The following is a 24,442-nucleotide window of genomic DNA, read 5'->3' as shown; positions in this document are numbered from 1 at the left end:
TATTACTATTTATTTATAGATTTTCTTTCTTTTCTAATATGTGATACTGAATCATCATCAACAATGAATTAACTACAACTAAAAGACATAAAACTATTTTATGTCTCTATCAGATCAAACATTAAAAACATTAGAAAATGACATTGTGGACTATTTTAGCAGTCTAAAGACAACTCTAAACTCTGTTTACTACTTTGAAGTAAAATATAGATATTAAAACATTTTTTACTCACAAAGAATCATGTAACTCAATTACCATGTGAAGTTTATGAATGAAAATCTATGACATTTCATGGAATTAAGTTCAAGAATATGATATAGCAGACTATATAATCTCAAAAACAAAGTTAACTACACACCCAATGCACCCAGAATACCAGCACCGATAGTCATTATGCCTATATGCCCGGGGATTCCCAAACTTTTTAATGTTTGAGGCACTCTTGGAAGTTTCAAAAATTCATGGCACCCTAACTTGATCTTGGGACTCTTCAGCAGCATAAAATATCACTGTGACACACTGGTTAGAAATCACAGTATCATAGCTATATTCGATACAGTTTTACCCCTAAAATATTTTGCAGCAAACCATTTGGGAATCACTGCCAAAAGCATTCAATCATTCTCATTCCTTAGAGAATTAATTAAATTGCTGACTATAAAAATATATTTCAAAATGTTTAGCTGAGAATGTAGTTCTTTTTCTCAGAAATGTAGTGTAGTTTAATTTTCTCAAAATAATATTTTGTGTGTGTGAGAAAATATATTTTTCCTCACCTTCAGTGAAGCAATAAAAATTATATTAATGAAATAAAACTTACATTAACCCAAAATCAAGTTGAATCAATGGGTTTGAATTTAAAAAAAAAATTATTTCACATCAATATACAGGGTGCATAGGTAACAAGATGTATGGTATTTTTTACTGGTGAACCATTAATCCTAGAAGCATACTTCCAACTACTAAAAGTATCCAAATAATGTGTAGTAGTATAAGTATCCAAACAATAGTACTCAGATAAATCATTCATGTTGTGAGGGGTTTTGAGTAGTTATTGAAATAAAAATGTTAACTTTTCATTTATTTTCGCCACAAAAGGCTGGTTGCACTTACATTACAGAAAAGAAAAAGAGCAAATAATGACATACTGTCCATACATGAGGGCATTAAATTAAAATGGGTATCTGATCAATAAACTTGAAATATCAAAGCTTGATAGTCTTTTGCAAAGCAAACCACTTTTCTTAATGCATATGTCAATGTACAAACAAGATTGGGTAAAAGTCTATTCCAAACTCTACCAACCCGACATAAAAATGAATACTGTAATTGCTTCCTTCTCGCAAATGGAATATGTATGCACAGCTGGTGACTTCTGGTGCAAGAGTTCATGAACTTTATGTTTGATGAAAGAGTACAGGTTAGACCATAGACAATTTTAAACAGCAGTCTCAAGTCATTAATCAGTCTACACCTTCTTATCCATGAATAGCACCTTCTTATTATGCAAGCAACAAAGTTGCTTCTGCTCACAATTTTTTTTATATCGCTGGACATTATAAAGAGTCTGGTCTATATCCACTTCTAGGTCAGAATATGTATGGCTACTGCTTTTATTACACAATTATTTAGAAAATATTGACATTCAGGATTATTGATCCCAATGTTTAACACAAATGTTTTATCTAAGAATATAGGCAGTGAATTTTGTTCACTCCATATCAAACAATGATCACATGCCAGTTAAAGGTTATAGGCAGACTGAAAATCTTTTATGATCCGGAAAAATTTCAAATCGTCTGCACATACATAGCAAGATATGTGGAGCAGGGATGGACACTTGATGGACAATTACTTCAATTTTTGAATTCAAATATCTCAGTGAATATTTTATACAGAAACATTAATTTTTTTTTTTGTTGGCCTCAGAAGAGATGGGACAAAAACTTTCTAATTGAATTTTTGAGGGCAGGGTGCCCATATCAAATTTTATTTTCTTAATTTTAATAACTATGAATCACTTGCAATATGAATGATATATATCTGAAGTCTACACATTATCTGGATACTTTTCTAATTAGAAGTATGCCTCTAGGATCAATGGTTCACCAGTAAAATGTGACCTACAGACTTTCCTTGCTACCCTGTATACAGGATAATTTAATGAGTGTGTGCACCATGTTGATGAAACAGATCAAAATATATCCACTAATCTTTTAAGAAGCTTCACGTGAGATTTCACAATGTAATTTAAAGGCTCATGAATTAGAATTCACCTTTCCATCAGGCACAAGGTAAAAAGTACAATCGTAAACTAGTTTGTGATATATATATCTCAGATATTTTATCCCACCTGATGGAGGGTTGCATTAACTGGTACCAAATAATTTAAAAAGAAAACCAACTATGTGTGTCTACCATGACATGCATGAACACACATTTCACCCGTTCAAAATCATAACACAATTTAAGTTATGAAAATATAGTAGGAGGAGGATTTTTAGTATTCGACAGAAAATTTAAAAGCATCAATGTACTAGGAAATAAAATATAAGCATAATTTTAAAAATAACATCTGTTGTACAATGTTAAGCCATCAACTGAACAAATTTCAAGAAATACTGCTGAGTAAAAATCTTGGATACTTTCACACACTGAACTTAAAATTGATAGGGAAACATTATTTAAACTAAAGTTAATCCATGGCTAAAGTAATCCATGGCATATGGATGAAAAAAATAACAATGAATACAGAAACAGAAGCTCAGTAAAGAAAAGATTTTTTTTTTATAAATTAAATTTTATAAAAGAAAGCATAGGACACATATTTGGCAATAATAGAGTTGGTAAAAAGCAAATTAAAAGTTGAGCTAACAGTTAAATCATACTAATTTTTGAAGCACTTGATGTAGATTTGGTTATTAGGAAAACATGAATATTAGAATCATTACAAAGATATCAATTATTTTCAAAAAATTTGAATTCAAATTAAATTTTAATTTTTTTTCAATAACTAGAAAATCTCCTTCTTCAAAAATGTAGCGCCTCATTAGTAAAAAATAAATATTTTTTCTACTGAATGATCATGAAAAAATATTAATGCAAATCTGAATAATTCATACAAAATGTTTTCGATTTCTTTAAAACCATGGTGCAAAATTGATAATCAATAAAAAAGACACTAATAAGAAAGACATATAATGTGTGAAGCACTAATTCACATTCAATTTCCTGCATTGAATTTTGTTAAATTTATGCCAAATTTTTCTTGAAATTTTTTTTTTGCCAGTCAGAAAAATGCAAAGAAATAAACCTAATATAAATTTTGCATGACAAACAATTATGTAAACTATCATCTTTTTCCTCAAAAGATGCTATATTTGCAAAATAAATCATTAAAAATTGCATTATAATATCTGTTAGAACACTCCTAATGCAAGCTACAAAGAATGCATATCTCCAATTAGTTCTCTGTTATTCAAAGCATACACAGTTATTTTTCTAACTTTCCATAAAATACTTCCACGAAACTCTTCTCAAATGATCTCACAGGTGCATGAAGGACAGTTTTATTAGTTAGTTACCTTTGTAATTCTGAACTAACAAACTAATGTAAACAATATCAAAAATTGTGCTTCCTTTCCTAATTTCATTACAGTCCTTTCTTAATTCAATCAGCACAGACTATTTTGTACAAAAGCCGAACCTGAATCTTGAACGACCGATTAGAGTGCTGTTTAATGTTGTTCAAAGTGATGTTTTCTGAGAGCTATTGGCAGCTTCAATACATAGAAGAAACATGTGATGTCTAATCTCGAAATAAGTGAAACTCATTCTCATTCTATAAACTTAATTATTCTGATATAAATTTATAACAAAAAATATGTGAATAGTTCAAACCATTGTGATGATCATATGAACGAAATGAGGGCAGTTAATCACTCAGAAATGAGGGAGACGATGAGCTACTCTATATCAAGAACTAAAGAACATTTTAAACAAAATAATTTGTGGGAGGGGGGAGAGAGTGAAAAGTAATAAACATTTATATACAAGAAAATATTTTATGCAACAAATACTAATTTTTTTCATTCACTGCAGTTACTAAATAAGCAGGTTACATGACTGAGAAGAGAAACAAAGAGGTATCATATAAACCAGTGATTCCCAACGTGGGCGTTAATGTGCCCCCGGGGGCAATAGAATGTTCCAGGGGGGGCGGTATAAGCTACAGTTATAACATAGGATCCTATGGGTTACATTGCATAGGGGGGGGGGGGCGATGGGACAAAAATATTTCCGAAGAAGGGGGCGATGGGACAAAAAAGGTTGGGGAACTATGATACAAACTGTATCTAATACAAAACTGAAAATAAATAGATCTGCTTATAAATGCAATACTTATATTTGTACCTGTTCTGCAAATACAGACTCAGAGTTTAACATAGAACAGTTAAGGGAAGAAAGCATACATCAAGATTTCCTTTCTGAATATTATCTATGTGGATTAGAATGCTGATGTGCACGTTTATAAAATTCTATTCACTAACCCAAAATAAATATATTTTTCAGAGCATGCTCATGGATAATTTTCATGATATTTATTCTTTTGCAATGAGGGAATCTAAAAAAAATTATTTACATATTTTTAATGACATGTGTAACAAAAATTCTCATTTATGTTAAGAATGTAATCGTTTAATGAATTTTCATTTTTTGGTTTTCTATGCAGTGCTTATGAATGAGAAGATATAAATCAGAAATATGAGTTAATTTAACCATTAAACTGTTCTTATCCCTTATAGACAATAAGCTTTTGATGGCACTTAATTTCTTATTCACAATTCATTATTTAAGGAAAAAAAAGTGGGGGGGGGGGATTTTATTTCTTGTGCATACGGAAAGGTAAATCTCTGATTAGTACAATTAAAAATAAAACTAACAAAACTATTAACAATTCAGAAGCAAAAAAAAACTAAAAATGCATGGTAGGAAGACCAAAATTTGTGTATCTCGGAAAGAATTGACATCTACTATAATGAAACACTAAAAACATCTCCTGTATAAAGTCCAGAAATGAAAAATAATTATTGAAAAGCACCACTGATGGCTATAACCGTTGGATATGCTTGAACTATAACATGATCAATTTTTTTTCATTCTAAATAACATAATTACTTCGACATACTGTCATTTTGCACGACAACAAAATTTCAAGTGAAAAATAAACACATTTATGTGAACACCACTTGCTAAGATGTTGGATGACAAAGATTTTATAAAGGGTTTTTGTTTTCTTCTCTCAAAATCAATTTCACAAAAAAAAGGAAAAAAAACAGCCCAGCTCAGCTTAAATCCTTTCCAGACATTGACTGGCTGAAAAATTTATTTTCCCTGTTGCTGGATGATTTCAGATGGCGAAAACACCATTTGATAAAGTTGAAAACTTCAATGATTTACAGATAAATCAAGCCCTCCCAACCACCAGAGAAAGAAGAACGAATATGATAAAATTGGCAACAGTTCATTATTTGGTGAAACATCAACAATGTGCTTTATTTTGAATGCATAACACTAGTCCTCCCTATTTTTCAGCTGGATGGACTTGGAGTGTTGGTCTTACTCCTCCTTCCTCGTTTTTCATACTCATGAGCTTTGCCCTGTAGTCCAAAGCTTTAACAACTTGACTATGCTGCCGCCACACCTCTGGGTTTACTGAACAAAGAAAAATAAACAGCATACATCTGAATAATCCATGTAATCTATTATGTTTACCCAAATGTACACTTGATGAATGTATAAGCAGAATTTACAGCAAGTGGCTTTGAATTACTTTATGTAGTTATACAATCAATAAGCTCAAAATACTAAATTTATTGAAGTGCAACGAAAATAATAGCAGTTTCACTATCAGTGTGTGGTAACACATTAAAAAAACTCCTAATTGTTTTAAACACTAATTGTCATTTACATGTATTCTCATTTTAAAATAATTAGCAAAAAAAAGGAAATAGGTGTTTTTGATTGCATAGAAAGGGGCTATGGGGAAAAGAAGTAAATTCAAATCAATTAAAATGAGGGGTATTTTTTTTCATCATACCCCCCTGTCATAACTTGAGAAGTGGGGGGGGGGGGGGGGGTTAACAAAATTTCTAGATAGCAGGAGTACATTTGCACGATTAAATTAATTGTAAGTATGAGAAAGCTTGATTACTGAATTAAACAAATTCAAATGCACAATAAAGAAATCCCCCCCCCCCCCCATTTTTTTTTTCTCACAGCACTGAATGAGTGAAATGACAAATACAAAAATTTGTCCAAGTCTGTCTCTCAAATAGATTGACTCATTAAAAAATTCAAACATGAAGTTGAGGCTGAAAATATTTTTCTTAATTCAATGTCAAATTCTTTGTTATTACAAATTTATAATTGTAGAAGAGAGTAATTTTTATGAGCTTGTTATTAATGTTAGCATTATTATTTATACATAGAAACATATAAATAATAATGGTAACGTTAATGAGTATTTGTATAAAAAGTACAATGACATTAATATATAATATGAATCAAGCAAAAAAAGTAGTATCAGTGCAAAAACAATTTTTTAAAAAAGTACAGACTATGAGAAAAAAAAAACTATTTATGAATGGTAAATAAATTCATAAACACTATATCTACCATATTTTAGTATTTTAACGTGTATAAGGAATCCCCTTTGCCAAAAATTGGGTCTAAAAATAGGAGGAGATTTCTTATACATGGATGGTATTATAAATATATCTTTTCAACTTTTTTTCCAAATTTTAAGTCCAAAAAGTCAGGGTGTCAAATCAATGTCAACTTCTTTGTTATTATAAATTTATGATTGTAGAAGAGAGTAATTTTTATGAGCTTGTTATTAAGTTTCTTATACATTAAACTCAGGTGGTTCCTTATACATGTTAAAATACGATAATTCTAATACAAAAAAAATAACATCAGCAAGCTATCGCTAAACTAAAAAGTTAGTCAGAGAATAAAGAGTGACCATAAAAAAAAAGAAAAACCGATCTTCCATATATTTCTTAAATTAATGAGCGAGCTTAATGTTGAATTTGTGTATCAGAATAATATGACTGTGGAGGTTTTAACTTTTTTTTATATAACAATGTAAATGTTCCATTTCCTAATATTTCTAAGAAACAGGATAGAAAGCTGGTAGAATCAGAATAGATGTTAATGACTGAATGGTATAGAAACATTGCAAATTTAAAAAAAAAAGTTTCAGTAGCACAAACTGCTTACATCTTGTTCACTGCCATATATTTTTATCTTGAAGTCACATATAGGCATAAGAAAATCTGCCAATTGCCATTGTCTAAGTGCGTGCCCTGTAATAAGATACTCGTCTTTCACTATGAAGATTTCCATCAGGTTTGATCCTTGGAAAAGAACATAAATAACAAGTGCTTTTCTGATGAACCTGGGGTGATTACCTATAAATGTTGCCTTCATTTCTGATCTAACTCTATCTGTTGTAAATTGCTGTACAGCCATATGTCAAAGTTGGTGTGCGGCAAAGTAGTAGCAGTTGCTAAAGTGTCACTTCACTTATGTGAGTTATGTTAATGAGAGTTAAGCTTGTATCTGACCTCAGAGTTGGAAAGCAGCAGAAAAGCACACAGAAAAGCGGCTAGCTTATACTATACAATTAATGGGACCAAAACAAAGGATGATACAGAGTATTATCAAATTATTAAATATAATCCAAAAACTAAAAAGCACCCCCTACAAAACTTTTACAAGGTAAACAAAAATCCTGGAATTTTATTTGTTTAATTTATCTGAGAATGAACATGGGAAAAATTAGTAAAATATGTTTTCTGACGTAAATAAGTCATGGAGTATCATCTAACATGTAATTCATACAGTGCTTGGTGAAGAGTCCATTAACCCTTTGAAGGGCAAGACATTTTTCCAAAACCGATAGTCTTCATAGTGAGAAGACACCGTGCCAGAAAGAGTTAAAAGGGGAATTCACTGTGATTGAAAATTATTATTCAAAAATTAACAACTGTAATATACACAAAGTGGATCCCACTTATAACGTTTTTTAAAAAGATCGTTATGGAAAACATTGAAAGTGAGAAAATACTTTAAACTGGAAATCTGAAAGAGTATTAGTAAGAGTGGGGAGCACAAAAATAAAACATACTAGGCTGGAAAATGTTCTAAGTGGGAACGTTATAAGCGGGATCCATTGTAATATAAAAATTATGTATAGCACAAATACATAGAAAACATACAGCAAAATAAACGAAAATTGACTGAAATTACAAGCAAAAAATCATATGCATTACTAGCAGAGACAAATTGAGCATAACAGGCAAATTTAAAATTGGTAGCCACATACAGATCACGGAACTAACATCCAAATAAAATTTTCCATGCACAATAGCTTTATTTACTTACCAACAGTTATCCATGCTGAAGTTGCAAAAGAAATATGCAGACATTAATGACAAAACAGATACGTTCAAGCTTGCCAATTTATAAAGAAACAGAAGTACATGCATTGATGCCACCATAATTGCAGATGTTTCGAGTGGTTTGCAGCAATAAAAAGTTCTTAATATTTCCAACATAAACAAAGACAAAATAAGCTTGACAAGCACGTAAAAATAAATTATTCGTAAGGCAATATATTTAATACACAATACTGTAAAACACAGCAACGTAAAAAAAAAAAAAAAAAAATCTCATCAGGCTTATCTCATATAAGTGGTTGACATATTTAAACTCTATACTTAATGCAAACATAGTAGAACAAAATTATGCTGTTTATAAAAGACTAATGCAGATTTCATTTTAGAATTTTCCCAAGAATTATGACACATAAATTTCATTTTCATTTAACGAGAATTCACACACAACTAAAACTTTATTTCACATAAACAATACTTAAAATCCTTTCATTGGATAATAATAAATAGCTGATTGGATTTTTCGTGGCCAATTCAATGATTCAATCAACATCCAATGAATCAGATGTTTTTAGTCCAAAGGACCAAATAATAATGATCAGAAACGATTGCTGGAAATTTCAATAAACCCATCAGAATTGTTTTGAATCAGCTCATCTTGTATATAAACGTAAGCATGCATTACTTCAACATGAATTTTCTCAAGACATGCTAGTACATGATATCCTGTAGCACATAATTAGGAAGAATTGTGAAAAATATTGAAATAAAGGTCAAAATAAAACACTAAATTATTTCTGATCAAAAACTTTTAATTTTGATACCAAACTGATTAAACCCACCACACTCATAATAATATTCTATGAAATTTCAGAGCCATTTATATGGCCATAATGGAAATATTTAGCCATTATTAGAGCTTGGATTTCTATGACTTCACATATTTTTTTATGATTTTGCATATTTCGCTATTTTTATGTGATAAGTTCTGAAAATCATACAAAACATGCTCTAAGGCATATTTTCATATGTTATAGCATTATTTTGCAGATTTCAGCAGATCAATGAAGAGTATCCCCCCCCCCCCCACCCCCAAGCTCACTCTTCACTAGCTTCATTCCTCACAAATGGCAATTTTTCGACAATATCAGCAGTAATTGACAATTTTACTTACCTTAACGATTGGTGATTTTTCAGTGATATTAGCAGACATTGGTAATTTTATTTGTGTACCTTTGGCACCAATTTGAACAATGATTGGTGATTTTCCATAATTTCCTCAAGGAAATATGGCCAGCCTATTTGTAAAAGCATATTTTTAGGGTTTCAAGTTTTTTTAGGGCAGAAATTCATTTTTATGAAGCATATTTTGTTGGTTTTTAGGTCATAAAAATCCTAGTCCTAGACATTATTATTATACCAACCTGCAGATGAAGTAACTTTTGTTCAGTTCCTGGGAGTGCCAATATATCAAGCTCTGACTGTATCAATAAACAATATCTCAAATATCTTCTTACTTTTGAGTACCAGTTCATTAAGTTTCAAATTGTGCATTTAAACTAATATACTGATCATATTAAAAATACTCGTTTATGAACATAAGAAAACTTAAACTAAAACAGCGTTATGTTAAATAATAGGAAAATGTAGCTCATATGCTGATGTGTTTACACTATGTTAAGCAAATGTTTCATGTGTTTTCTCACTATAGTGCACGCAAACACATCCATGTAGCATTTATTCTATAAGAAATGTGGTACGTTTAAAAATGCTACATATGCTGTTTGTGTGAGCTACATTCATGATTGGAAAATTATATTTTTTAATTCATAAATTAAATTTCTCTCTAGTTCACAGATGTAATATATCATCTCTTCTTATGATCTCTATTCCATAATCTCTACTCACCATGAGGTCCAGGGTTTTGGTAGGAACTTTCTCTCACCATACTGTGATATCCACCGTTCACTGTCATTGGTACCCCTTTTGGACCGTACATACTGGCTGGGGCAGGTTGGTTTGTTTTAGGTTCAGTTGGAACAGCAACAGGGTTCGGAGCAGGTACCACATTCTAAAAATTTGAAAATAAGATAAAAACAAAATCAAATGAGGAAAAAAGTCGAAATAAAATTTAATAAAGGGTGACCAATAAAATATTGCAATTTTCTGACTATTCATAACCTTATGATAAAAGTGCTCAATTTTCTACTCAATATAAAATCATACTTTGTTTAAAAAAACTGTATTATCTTGCAATAAAATCATTTTATAAAAAATAATCATTGGTCTAATACAACGGTTCTCAACCTTTCTTGACCTACAGAGCTCTGTGGGCCTATTTTTTATTTATTCATCAAAGTTACTGACTTATTTTTATTATTCAAAAATAATTACTTTTTCAAATTTACTGTTTTTTGTATATTTCCTGTGGCAATGTAAATTAAAATTAAAACAATTGATAATCAGTAAAAAATTAATTGCTATATTAATTCCACAGCATTGACATAATCATTATCTAATATCACATTGATTGATTACTTAAAAATGACCTTACAGATATCTCAGTCTATGATTTGTTATTGTGTGGACCATTTTGTCCTATGGAATAATTGATGTCACTGGGTTGTGACATCAATTATTCTGAAGAAGAATGTCATGGCCCAGGGATTGAGAAACTCTGATCTACTCTCACAACAAGAGTGTACTGTATTATGAAATAGCAGATATTTTATGCGAAAAGTTGCAGAAATGAAGAAAGAGGTTTGTATATTACCTTTTGCATAGCCTTGACTGTGCCATAATGCACTCTGGCAGAAATGATGTTTTCTGGTACATAGATTCCTCTTCTATCAATCAAACTGAAAATCATAACAATGCAAAAGATTCATTAGATTTTTAAAGAATGTTAAAATTCCCGTTTCATGAATATTGAAACAGAAAATGTGGTCTAGAAATTGCAACAGTCATAAAAATTATATTTAACGATAAATGCAAAAAATATCAGGTAATAGTTCAGCAGACAATAAATCCTGCGATGTTAGTAATTATATAATGTAGATTTCTATTGTAATTTTATGCATTTGTATTCAAAGTACCTTTAGAAGATTTAATTAGAACTGTAACAGTCATTCAGCAATCAATTTAAAATATGAAAAAAATTACAAAATATATAAGATTCAGAACTAAAAACAATTTTAACAGTTTCAAATAATTGTGTTTATGAATGAGATTAGGGGAAAAAATTTATCTTTCTCACCTGGGATGATCAGGTCCACAAACTACCGACATACAGTTTAAAAGAAATGATCCAGTACTGTAAGGATTGGAAACACCGTGTCCTCTCTTGGCTGAGAACAAGCCCTTAATCTATGAATAAACAATGTGAATTACTTTCCATAACAAAATTTCATTGAAAATTATCATCTCATGCATATATATACTTGAATATTTTTCATTTTCCTCCTCTTTAACATGACAACCACTTAACCAGAGAGCACTCATGCTAACCTGATGAATAGGGAAAATAACTTGATGAACGAATGAGCCTCTGAGACCAGTTGTGAATGCTTGTGGGTATACATGAAATAATATAATTAAAAAAATAAATATTTTTTGTTAAAAATAAGTTTTAAAGTTGGAGGAATCACATAAAAATTTGTTACATTATGAGTAGAGCCTGGACGTTTAGGCATTGAAAATTGTCAAAATAGGCAGGTAAAAAGGTACTAAAAATGCTTAAAATAGGCATAAAAAAGGCATTTATAATTAATGGAAGAAAGAAACAATAGCTGAAAGCTAAGATATTATGGGTCCGGAAACTGCCAAAAAATTGGTCGCATTATTTTCGTCTACTGCTTCAATTATAGTTCACTGGTATAATAATGCAATTATTACAAATTGATTCCATGCCAAAAAAAATTAAGTATTTGTGGTTCGCCCAAGATTAGGTCGATATTCCAGGGTCACCGTTATCAGACACGGAGCCGTAGAGAGTATGATCTGGGGCTCCTTCGAGTTACGAATAATTCTCATTAATTTTGTTAGTATATTATTTGGAATATTTAAAGTAAATATTAAAGGAATATGTAAAAATTTAATTCATTTTTAAAAAATTAAATTAATACATATGAGGGACTCCTTCAAGTGCCTAGCCTGGTGTGGCTACACCTGTCATACATCTCTGAGGGCGACTCTGCTCAGTTTAATTGAATACTTGGATATGTTTCTAAAATAAATAGCCGTGGTTCTTGGCGGTGAGAAAAAAAAATTAAAAAGCATGGGCCCTTAGCCCCCCGAGAGCCCTCTCAGCTCTTACCTCACCCTGTATAAGCTATGACAAACTCTTGGGAAAGTCATCAGTCAGCTACCCATATACAATGCAGTCCAATGAGTGATCAAGACATGTTATGTGAAGCATGTGAAGAAACAAATCTCTCAGTTTTCCTCATACATAGGCTATATTCATCTGAAACAAAAACATTCATGTCCAACACCATCTGTCAAAAGCTAAGTAAATGCATGGCAACACCAAGTTTTCTCTCAGGCGCTTTTACCCATTTGCATTTAAATAGGGCAGGATTATTAATATATAATTTGCAGGCATGGGAGGCTTTTTGACAATGACTAATACTGAGTTTTGAAGATTTTAAAAAACGCAATTCGTTTGAAGTTTTCAATGCTCGAAATATCTGAATTCTACATAATACAGCCTCTGACATTCACAAATAATTGTAACAAATGTTAAAATAAGCATTTATGTAAGGAAATATTCAAAAAGGCATTTTTGCAAAAAAAGTTTGACAACAGGCAAAAAAAGGCATTTTGCCTTAACTTCCTGACTGTAATTATGAGCGTTTAAAATTGAGATTAAAATTCCATGTACCAGGGTTGTAATTTCTATACAAAAAAGTATTTGGAATGAGCACTTACATCTTCGTTCGTAGTTTGGTTAGATGTAGCCAGGTAAGTATGAAAGCCTGCTAGTCCCAAAATAGACCAAACAGATATAAAGCATACAATGCCTTCAACAACAGTGGAAAACATAGTCAAGGAACAACTAAGAATTAAATTATAGAAAGAATAAATTTATAATGTTTCACTAATCCTTGCCATGTGCATAGTAAAGCACTAGCAAAAATAAAGTACTTCATAATTCATTTAAATACAGGCAATAAAAATATTTGAATTTAAACCGGTTTAGATTAGTTTAAAATTTATCAATAAAATAGAAAAATGGTCTGCACTGTATTAAATTCATAAACTTGATTCAAACTAAATATAATCCATGTATATACAGGGTGAATCAGAAAAATGTCACCAAACTGAAAGGGCAATTCAGACATACAATAACAATCCAATCAATAACATAACAATCCACATAAGAACATAGGTGCATAAACACCATCAGTAGCCACTGCAAGGAATTGTTGCATCACATACTTTTAAAGCAATCCCAAACTCAGCAAGCATGGAGTCACAATTCTGGCAACATAAGTACATTAGGGGCCCGCACATACACTGAGAACACACATTCTGACATGAACTGATTCGTTAGAAATTCCGCAAAGGAATGTGTACAAGGTGCATGTACAGTCAAGTAGTAGTAGTAAGCATACAGTCTCTGTGGAATTTCTAATGAATCGGTTCATGTCTGAATGTGTGTTGTGAATGTATGTGTGCCCCCCCCCCCCAAAACAGAATACTCCGAAATCTGTGATATACATCGCAGAACAATCTGGAAGAATTTTGAGAAAGGTGTAGAAATTATGGGAATTTTTAACACAGAACATTTCCAGTCAGAAAAAGGGCTCGTTGCAGAACCATGCAAAACATTCTGCTTTGAGGTGGGGGGGGGGGGCGCCTCTAGTGTATTTAGGTTATCAGAATTGCAACTTCATGTTTTCTAAGTTCCAGATTGCTTTGAAAGTATGTGATGCAACAACTCCCTGCAGCAGCTCCAGATGGTGTTTGCGGTGGAGAAAACTTTTTTGCCCTGCACGTCCCAACCCACACGGGTAAAAGGCTTACATCCCGGAAGGGACAGAGCCTGGGTCGTGTCTGGTTGGACAGATGGTGTTTGCGCACCTATGTTCTTATGTGATTTTGGATTGTTGCATGAATTGCCCTTTCACTTTGGCGATGTTTCTCTGAATCACCCTGTACATGTTTCATGCTTAACCACTTCATGTACAAGCATTTGGCAACTAATTTAGATTATCTCTATTTGACAAATCTGCAATACATCTGGAAACCTCATCCTAACCTAACCCCACATTAGAAAAAAGCAGAAAGGAAAAAATTTAATAGATAAGGTAGGTCAGACAGTTTTTTTAGTCTCTTTTCACCCTCACCCTACCTATTCTCAGACGTGTAAATAGTACTAATGTACATTATATATGCGGGGGAAAAATCATTAGCAGGAGCATAGAAAGAAAAGGAAAGAAAAAGCAACTTCAGTATAGGGTTACTACAAAATTTTGCTATGGTGAAGAGAGAGAAAAGAAAACATAGAACTTAATTGAATTTATTCCATTGGCTTTTGGATGCAATATTACGTCCATGATCTTAGAGGTTAAAAGAAATTATTACAAAGGAAATATTCTTGAAGCAAAAATAAAAGGATATCTAGCAGGGGATTCTCGAACAGCATCAAGAAACGTCGATTTTCTAGACACTGAAAAAAGAAAATATAGCTCTTCTTAAAAAAACTTGTGTAATAGTTTACATAAATGCACAATAGAAACATGTTAACAACAAAATGAGAAAAACATGAATAAAAATAGGTTAATAAAAAAATATCCTTTATCAATCAAAGCATCAGTAAAATGAAGGAGAATAATTCCTTAGAATTCTTGTCAGATTTTAATAGTAAACTAAATTTAATGATGTACGCAAAGTAGTACAAATAAGTAAGTACTCACATAAGACAATATGTGTTATCACACAAGAGAATATGAAAACGCATAACAAAGCTAAAGACAATATGAACAGGTAGAAGTAGCGATAATTCCGTTTTCCAACACAGTTTCCAATCCAAGGGCAGTGGTGATCAAACTTTTCTGAAATAAAGGAGAAGAAAAAAAATTACATTCGGTCACATCAAATAACAAAAAAGAAATGTCTTGCCAAAAATATTATACATGTGATCATATTTCTTAATGATGAAAAATAATACATGTAGCATATATAAAACATTCTAATCATTAGCTGAGAAAGCTTTATTTATCATTCTTGGTTAAGCTTATTTATTTATTAATCAGCAGGCAAAATTACAATTGTGATATTTTCGTTCCTAATTAACATCTACTCAATTGAATCCAATTCAAAATCAATATAGCTAATATCAAACTATACACATGCAAAACTCTTTTCAAACATTAATTAAATTTTGTATTAAATACTGTATTAATAAAAACTCTTAAAGGCTCTTCATTTCCTTAAAAAAAAAAGACTACAAATATTTCATCAATTTTTCCAACGAATCAAAAACACAAAAGCTCTCTACCTAAACATGGCAGGTCTCGGCCACAGGGGACATTTTCTTGACAAATCCGAAAAAAATGTAAGCCCTAAATAAATTTTGGGTGGCCAAATTTTTTTTTTTTGGTGGTGGGGGGGGGGGGGGGAAACAGTCCAAAATGTACAATTTTTCAACTTATTCCAGAACTTGGTTACCTCTTTCCATGTTGGTAGACATGCATACAAAACCTCCAAAAATTTTGTGTAATCAGACTCAAATTTAGTAACCCCAAACAGAAAATTTAAGAAATTGTCATTGGCATCTTTTTAATCAAATAGCAATCTCTTTCTGGGATTTGAAAAGCCCTAATCTAGACAGGGTTTCATACCAGTTACCATAAAATTTTAAGCTGAATTTTCATGATACATTTGGGCATGATTGAGAGGTTAGCACAATAGTAGTGTGAAAGGCATCAATAAAAATATAATTTATCGACCAGATAATGAGGGAAGGGAAATTACTCACCTACACAATTATCGCACAAACTGCAATGTGATGCTCTGGGAGGTCTAAAAATTTTACACGTGAAACAATATTTAAGTTTCACTGTTTGCCCTTTTATGAGAATTTCTTTCGTTCTTGGTGGCGGCCTATAGGATGGTGACTTGGATCCATTTGGAACCTCTGCAAAATTAAACTTTATTTATTAAAAGAAAATGTACATCTATAAGAAATAAAAATGTTTGAAAACAAATTTTAATGCAGTGGTACTTTAAAATGCAAAGTCTAATCAATTCGGCAGTGGTTCAGTGACAGATTACTGTCAAATTGCGAGATATCATAGTACAGTAAAAAATTTAAGGCAACAAAAAATACCTCAGTCAAACCAAAATTCTTGAGATCAGATTATTTCTTCAAACACTGATTACCTATTTGCTTCTCTGTATCTTTAGCTTCATCTTCCGTAGCCCTGGGTATAATACCTGGATCACTGAAGCTAGTTTTGAATAATGTTGACATGACAAGGAAGAAAAGAACACCAGCAACTGCTGGTATGGCCGGGCTGATTTCTCTTGTCAGGTACTTGCAGCTGAAAAAAAAAAAAAAAGAGTACACACAGTCCTATTAAAACCTATTATTCTTTTCACAGCCAATAAGAACAATGCAGCATAATATCAAGAGTGTTATGCAAAAGACAATTTTATTATTCTGAATTGGATTAAATGAATCTGAAAACAATTTTGTACTTTTTCAAATTTCCTCATTGATAATATCCATCATATAGCTTTTTTTTTAATTCATTAACTCCTTAACCAGTTTGCCCATACAGTGTACGGGATACCCAAACTTGGCTCTAACTGGTTTGTTTATAACTGGTATATTTTCTGTTTCTTTTTTGGTTTGCCCGTATTTTTAATTCTTGTAAAGAGACTATTTAGTATCATTATTTTTCAATAGAAGGTGTAACTTGCCCATGTCACTGAAATGCTTTTGATATGGGTTTTTCTCAAAATATATATACATGTGCAGGTGCAAAACCATTTAATGAAAGCATTTTCCTCTACAGAAGCGGGAATGTTTGGTCAAGTGCCTAGTTTCCCAAACTTTTTTGTCCCATCTCTCACTCCCTTCAGAAATTTTTTCCTCTCATTGCCCTCAATTAAAGTGAGCCCATAGGATCCTATGTTATACCTCTAGCTTCTATTGCCCACCAGGGGACGATATTGCCCATTTTGGGAAACACTGTTCTAGTGTATGCAGCGCTTGTAAATTCAAACTGTTGTAGTATTTTTTTGGAAATTATAAAAGAAATGAACAATGGAAATACATTCTTGTTAGATGATGAACTGAATTCTGACAGATTCAGAACTGTCTTCTAATTATCTGGATTATTCTTCAGATGGCTTGTGTAGTGTGCTCAGCTATGATGAAGATTTGAAACCTGTCAGAATTTTCATTAAGATTGATGTGAAAAATCCACCTCCTCCACGTCCTTGGTTCAATTTCACTAGTATTCCTTCTGTGCACATGCAAGTTCAAATGTAAAGTCTGAGCAAAGTTTTGTAAAATCTCTAAAACATTCCTCATTACATAAAGAGTGTACTTTCAAAAAACAAACTTTTAGGAGTTTTTGTTTCCCCCCAAAATAATAAAATAAAAAATGGTGTAAAAGTATTAAAAGTTCAAATAAAAAAGAAATTCTCACATTTTCTTATTCTATTAAGAGAGTATAGTGTTTAATTATATGTAGTAAAAAATATGACTTTTTTGTGAACAAAAAAATTGACCAGCTAAGGGTCATAAACAACTCAATATAGTATGATACCTCAGCTGACAAAGATTTTTTTCCATGGTTTTTTCAGTCAAGGCAAAAAAAACCATGCATTCCACCAAAAAAATTTCAATATTAATATTTTAATATTATTATTAGTTTTTGGCATTCTTCCTTTATAACCACACCACTTGGCAGCAACAATAGTGACACCATCATGCTAGGGGCAGCTGTCCCTAAAGGACAAAGACTAGTGCACTAGTAGTTACATTACCTCATATGCATTTTCTTCCCCATAAGAAGTAGCACATCTCCTACTGTATATCTCCCAGTCTTAATGTTCAATAGTTGTTTTTTTAATACTTTCACTGTTAAGCCCAGTTAATCAAGGTTCTACTGTATAGTAGTAACAGATTTATGAAAAATAATCAGCTACATACAGGGTGATTACAATTTAAGAGTTTTGATTCCAAAACTATACAATAAGTACTGGTCAGAATGACTTGAAAATTTGCATGGATGTTCCTGAAGCAATGGAAGTTTCTTTCGCAAAAGGAAAAAAAAGTGCAAGTAGGTGATGCTGTACTTGGCCAGCAGTATAATCTATTTTATGCAACCACATCATTTTGGCACTTCCACAGCATCAGTGTAGATAGAACTTCTATCAAGATGCACATTGCAATACCAACAAAGCAACTGCTGCAGACCCATTTTGACAGGATGTACCTTAACCCTTGCAACTTCTGGCTGTGGGGGGTACCTCAGAATGTTATAAACAATGGTCAGATTGCAAACTTTGGTGAATTGCAATCTCCAGCACATCCCCCACACGCTAGAAGTTCCTCAAGAATATTAATGTGGGGGAGCGTTTGGTTTAATAAAGCTGAATTGCAAGCACATCTACATCATGACCATGGCATACTCTGATCTGTTGTTGAACAAGAATTTTTGAGCTTTCAACCTCATAGCCAGAACACGGTGGACAACATATTTAACATTTCTTAAGTAAGTTGTGGTTATTTGTTCAATTACTTCATTTTTTGTGATTTTTCCATGAATTATGAAATCGTGCAATGCTATAATTAAGTTATCATTTTGCCATGACTGGCTATCGTTTCCATTCTGCGAGCGAATTTCCCACATGTTGGATGATATCATTAATTTTACATTTTTTTACAAGTTTACAAGTATTTTTTCCCCTTTACCAAATAAAATTGCATTTTTTCAGGAATATTCATGTCAATTTTCAAGTCATTCTGAAAATCATTCTTTATTTACAGTGTTCTGAAATCAGAACCTTAGTTATAATCACCCTGTATATCGTAGATCATTGCTAATTAATCTGCATCATTTATGCTTCATTAAATACATTATATTCACCTAATTTTTATTAGCTTTTGCAAAATAGCTTCCTAATTAAGTGTACTGAAAGTAACTGGAGAAAAAACCTTTATACATATTATATGATTAATAATAACATTAAAAGAATTTTCAAACACACAGTAATCCATTGAGTTGAGCAAAAAATAATTAAATTGCAAAAGTTGGTTTTTGTTAAAGTGTAAGAAATATTTATTGATTAATTACTATGGGAATAGTGCTAATTACATTAATAAACATTTTATTTTAATTAATTATTAGAAGTTTGAATGATTTTTCAGAAATTTTATTGTTTTTAATGTTAATACTATTTAAAACAGAAAAAAAGTTTTTTGGTTTTTTTCAAAAAAAAAATTTTTTTTACCAACCCTGGAATGTGATTTCTGAATGAATTATCCCAGTTAGCAGAGGTATCACTGTATTGCATCAAGTGAAAACAAGTACAGTAGATGCTCGTTATAATGACTGTTCCATTATAATGGCCGGTATGGAGAAATTAAGCTTCATGACTTTTTGAAATGTTCAATATAACGTCCGTTTTCAGTGAAATAAAGGGGTCATAACAAGCATCTCCTGTATATATATTTTTTCCTGTTTTTTCAAGCAGGATGCTTATATTGAATAGCTTTCATTGGAGATCAAGATAGAATCTTTCTTTAATCAAAAAATACTCATAATTTTCATACTCAGCAACTTATTGTAACTTGAGTTAATTTTATTTTTCCTTTTATTATTCTAAAAACTTTTAAATTTAATAGCTTCAACAAACACCAAATGAAGGATTATTGCTCATATTCTCCAAGTCTACTGAAGATAAAAATATTAATATTAGTGATGTTAAAAGACCCACTTTAAAATTATTTCTATATTTAAAAAAAATTTTTTTGACAGATCAATGAACTCACTCAAATACAAAAAACAAGGTGCATGTGGCAACAATCACACAAACTGTAAAGACAAAGACCCCAGTTTGACGAGCCATTATAATGCGTCCATCGCAATAAAATTTGTTTTGTCCTGGAAACACCTGCCATTTTCTTGTAACACGAGGCATTTTTCGATGCTCTAAACCTGTGCTCGGGGATTCACACAGAACTTTTGCATATTCTGCGTTCTTTGGCAGACCTATCATCAGTGCCGGATGCGATGCAGAGGCACTTGGATGCACTTCACTAGCAATGTCCAAAACAGCATAGCTACTGTTTGTCTCACAAGTCTGCTCGAGCTTTAAATTGTGTGATGCATGCTACAGTTCTTCATTGAATATCGTGGTTCAGGTAAGACACTGGCTGCAACGTCTGTGAAGAAAAGTAGCTAAGTTGAAATCTGTAAAAGAAAAAATGTCTCATACATCAGAAATTCTACTTATAAATTACATTTCATCCTTTCCACTAAAAAAATGATTCTGGCACAAAAATTATAAATTTTTAATCAAAAACTTTGTCAATAATAATGTCATCTAGCCATTAAATTGGCTGCTCACCCAGTCTTATAAAATACAGTTAACCTTTGACTTACTAACCACAATTAACATTGCAATGCAATATAGCATTCACAACAGGTCATTGGCAATCATAGGCACCCTGTGATTGTATAAAATGGATTATTCCACAAGGTTCCCTCGATTTCCTATAAAAGTCTTTAGCAGTCATCTTCGATCTTTTGATTCCTCTTAAAGTTTCCATGCGAAAAAAGATTAAATGCGATTCTCTTCATAAGTATTTCAAAAGCTACAAATGCTTTTTTAATTCAACATAAAAGATATGCATGAAAAAAAGGTTGACTTATTCTGAGAATTCTGCAGCTTTAACCAATCAGCAGATCAATACCACAATTTGAATATGCACTATTCAAAGTATGAGCTCAGCGATTCCCCAATAGGGTAGGGTACAAAGAAAAAAATAGATACAAATTAGTAGACGGTTTTTATGACGGTGGGGCATGGACTCACATCCACATTCATCCTAGAGGAGCTTATTTTTTTTAAAGAAGTTATTGCATGCGGTCTTCAGACTTGTTATGCGACTGCAGCTAGATATCGTGATATCAGAACTGTAACTAGAATTTTTGCCAGGGAAGCAAAATTGATTTTCACCTTCCACATTTCCAATGTTGATAATAATAACTCTATATGTATTGAAAGTATAGCCCATAATAATGGTTTTTTTTACAACTTTGATGTACAAATGCAAGCCAGTTGCCCATTTGAAAAATATCTCCCCAGAGGGGCAGATATATCTTCCAACACAATACTTTATTACACCAAAATTAGGCATTTGCCAATTTCACTTCAAAATATGGAAGGCAAATGGCAGCACCGGTATAACATGAGTACACATTTACAAACTCAAAATATTCCTGCATGTATCAATTCATTAAAAATTCCCCAGAGGTATGTTTACAAGGTGCACGTAGTTAGGCATTAGTAATACAGTAAATCTCTCTCTCTCATAGCAGATACCTCTTATTAACGGACATTTTTTTAAACATCAATGGGCCTCAATGTATTTACTATATATTTACGGACACTCCATATTAGCGGGATGAAATCTTCTGTTAAAGATTCACTTAAAGTATTTAAGTACAGTAGAACCTCATTATAATAGACTAATAAGGGCTAAAGGTTGTCCATTTTAAAAGTTTGATTTATAACAAATAATTCTTATATATGGCATGAATGTCGCTCTCCACTTGTTAATACAAGATATACAGAAGACTGGATGTTGTGAAGATATTTATTATTTGAGATGTTAATTTTTTAAGGAAGGAAAAAAAAATTAACATCTCAAATAATAAATATCTTCACAACATCCAGTCTTCTGTATATCTTGAATTCTTATATAAGGATGTAATACAACAAGGTGTACATCCATGAAAATGCAATAGATAGCTATAAAAAGTGTTTATTAAAAATCAAATAAAAATAGCCTTCAACACAGTGAATTTAAAAAGATGTGCATGTATACACTGCATTAATCTTAATTTTCCTGGTTGGCGAGTGGTACGAGACATGCAGAGCATCCATGTTTATACATGACAATACAACCATCGACGTTTAATCACTTGCTTGGAAATGTAAAAACCTGTCAGCTAAAAATACGCACCCTTTATTATTGTTACAATTTTTTTCACTATCCTTGATAAGCAAAATCCATGATAATGAGGTTCTGCTATATATGTTTAGTTACACTTCGCTCATTGTTTGAAACATAGATGGCAGCACTATAACTAGCATTACACCAAAAACAAACCACGCTAGGTTCACAACACAAAGGATTGAGAAGTTTCACAGAGGAATATAGATTAGGTGCCACGTGCGTGGATTAGTAGTACTATATATGTTCAAAATAAAAAAATATTTTTTACGACAAAAATATGCCGCACTTCCCCTTTATTTTTTCTGGCATGTTTCAGAGTTTGCTAGTACTCTAGCTGTACGAGAAATACAACGTCTTTACAAGGTGGCCGTGCACCCGCCTTGTATTATATATTCCGGAATGTTTCCAATAAAGACTTTCTTTCCTTGTTTGATCAATTTAAAGGGCATAATAACATATTGGTTTCAAACAATAAATTTTCTATAAATTAAAATAAACAAGTCTACCCATCTATCTATTCACTATTCAGTGTTTATATATTCACCACACTGGTATATTGTAAGTAATATTCACAGCATCATTTCATAATTAAAAAACTTAAAAATATTGATTTAATATTTTTTTAATTGGCTTAGAAGCAGCATTTTCTGTGTAGGGAAAGAGTAATTGATCGATTCAAAACTAATGACTCATGATGACTGCATAACAGTGTAATAATACCTGGGGTTAATGACATAATGCTTTTTAAAAAATATAGGATATAAATATACACTGCTCGCAACATTTCCATCGGAAAAGTAAGCAAATACCCAACCACATGATACAACGGCTTTGATAAGTTAGAGGTAATGATATGAAGGAATAAATTACCCGTGATTTTTTTTTAATTGATGTTTCAAGGTGTTAGACATCGAAGCACATCCTCAAACAAACTGAAATCTAATTTACGAGGGGATAAAAAATAATGATTGTGCCACGTTCGGTTGAGATAACTGTTTAGTCACAGCGCGAAACAAGACATTTGATGACAATTTAATCCCGATACCAAACACTCCGCGATTATTTCCCTTTTATTTATTTTTTTAATTTCTTCCTACACGAAAACATTAGACATCCCAGCCTAATAGATGTATGTTGGTTTTCAGCCTTTATCCCGCCTAGCTTCACAAACGTCATGCGAGGCAATGACGTCGTGTGCGACCACTGAGCTATAGTAAAGTTTTACACCTCGTGTGTGGGACATGGTTGCACTGAGCTATAAGGAAGTTTATTTTTAGCCACTGAGCTATAAGTGAAGTTTACTTATAGCTAAAGTGACCATACGTCCCGTATTTCCCGGTATTTTCTGTATTCTTGGCCGTCCCGACTTTTTGGCAAAAGTGCCCCGGTTTTTCCCGTATTTTACACGAAGCCTACTTGAATTTTTATTCTTTATTGAAGTTAAAGATTGAAATTATTTTTCAACTAATAAACTATATTATGATGATTACAACTAGGGTGACCATACGTCCCGTATTTCCCGGGACAGTCCCGGTATTTTCTGTATTTTTGGTCGTCCCGACTTTTTCGCAAAAGTGTCCCGGTTTTTCCCGTATTTTACACGACGCTTACTTGAATTTTTATTCTTTATTGAAGTCAAAGATTGAAATTATTTTTCAACTAATAAACTTTATTATGATAATTACAACTATAAATGAGAATATTTATCTCCCACATTTGTCTTGGTGAACGTTTTTTTTCGTGAAATTCATTTTAATCCACTGCAATTCA

The 24,442-nt window shown here is 31.9% G+C and overlaps 1 protein-coding gene across 4 annotated transcripts in view; it reads right to left on the bottom strand.

The window, feature by feature from the left end:
• Positions 1-23,814, bottom strand: part of app (Palmitoyltransferase app) — a 29,983-nt gene extending 6,169 nt beyond the window's left edge. The window contains exons 1-12 of one of the 4 annotated variants that reach the window (XM_089244017.1): positions 23,543-23,763; positions 20,480-20,900; positions 16,852-17,012; positions 16,448-16,606; positions 15,384-15,521; positions 15,088-15,136; positions 13,393-13,495; positions 11,720-11,829; positions 11,237-11,321; positions 10,372-10,534; positions 8,453-8,467; positions 5,513-5,716 (exon numbers count right to left, since the gene is read on the bottom strand). In XM_089244017.1, the coding sequence (XP_089100143.1) occupies positions 5,586-5,716; positions 8,453-8,467; positions 10,372-10,534; positions 11,237-11,321; positions 11,720-11,829; positions 13,393-13,495; positions 15,088-15,136; positions 15,384-15,521; positions 16,448-16,606; positions 16,852-17,012; positions 20,480-20,706 (1,341 nt within the window). In that variant the 5' untranslated portion in view covers positions 20,707-20,900; positions 23,543-23,763 and the 3' untranslated portion in view covers positions 5,513-5,585. Of the gene's footprint in view, positions 1-5,512; positions 5,717-8,452; positions 8,609-10,371; positions 10,535-11,236; positions 11,322-11,719; positions 11,830-13,392; positions 13,496-15,087; positions 15,137-15,383; positions 15,522-16,447; positions 16,607-16,851; positions 17,013-20,479; positions 20,901-23,542 lie in introns of those variants that run through there. The other 3 variants (XM_089244018.1, XM_089244020.1, XM_089244019.1) reach the window with 3 other exon arrangements.
• Between the last annotated feature and the right edge of the window lie 628 nt (positions 23,815-24,442).

Source organism: Pholcus phalangioides, unplaced genomic scaffold (assembly GCF_987345545.1).
Source record: "Pholcus phalangioides strain wild (caught in Gottingen) unplaced genomic scaffold, Ppha-v1.0 ptg000015l_1, whole genome shotgun sequence".
NCBI classification, from domain to species: domain Eukaryota; kingdom Metazoa; phylum Arthropoda; class Arachnida; order Araneae; family Pholcidae; genus Pholcus; species Pholcus phalangioides.
Note: the sequence above shows the minus strand (reverse complement) of the source record. Positions and strands in the feature narration are given on the sequence as shown.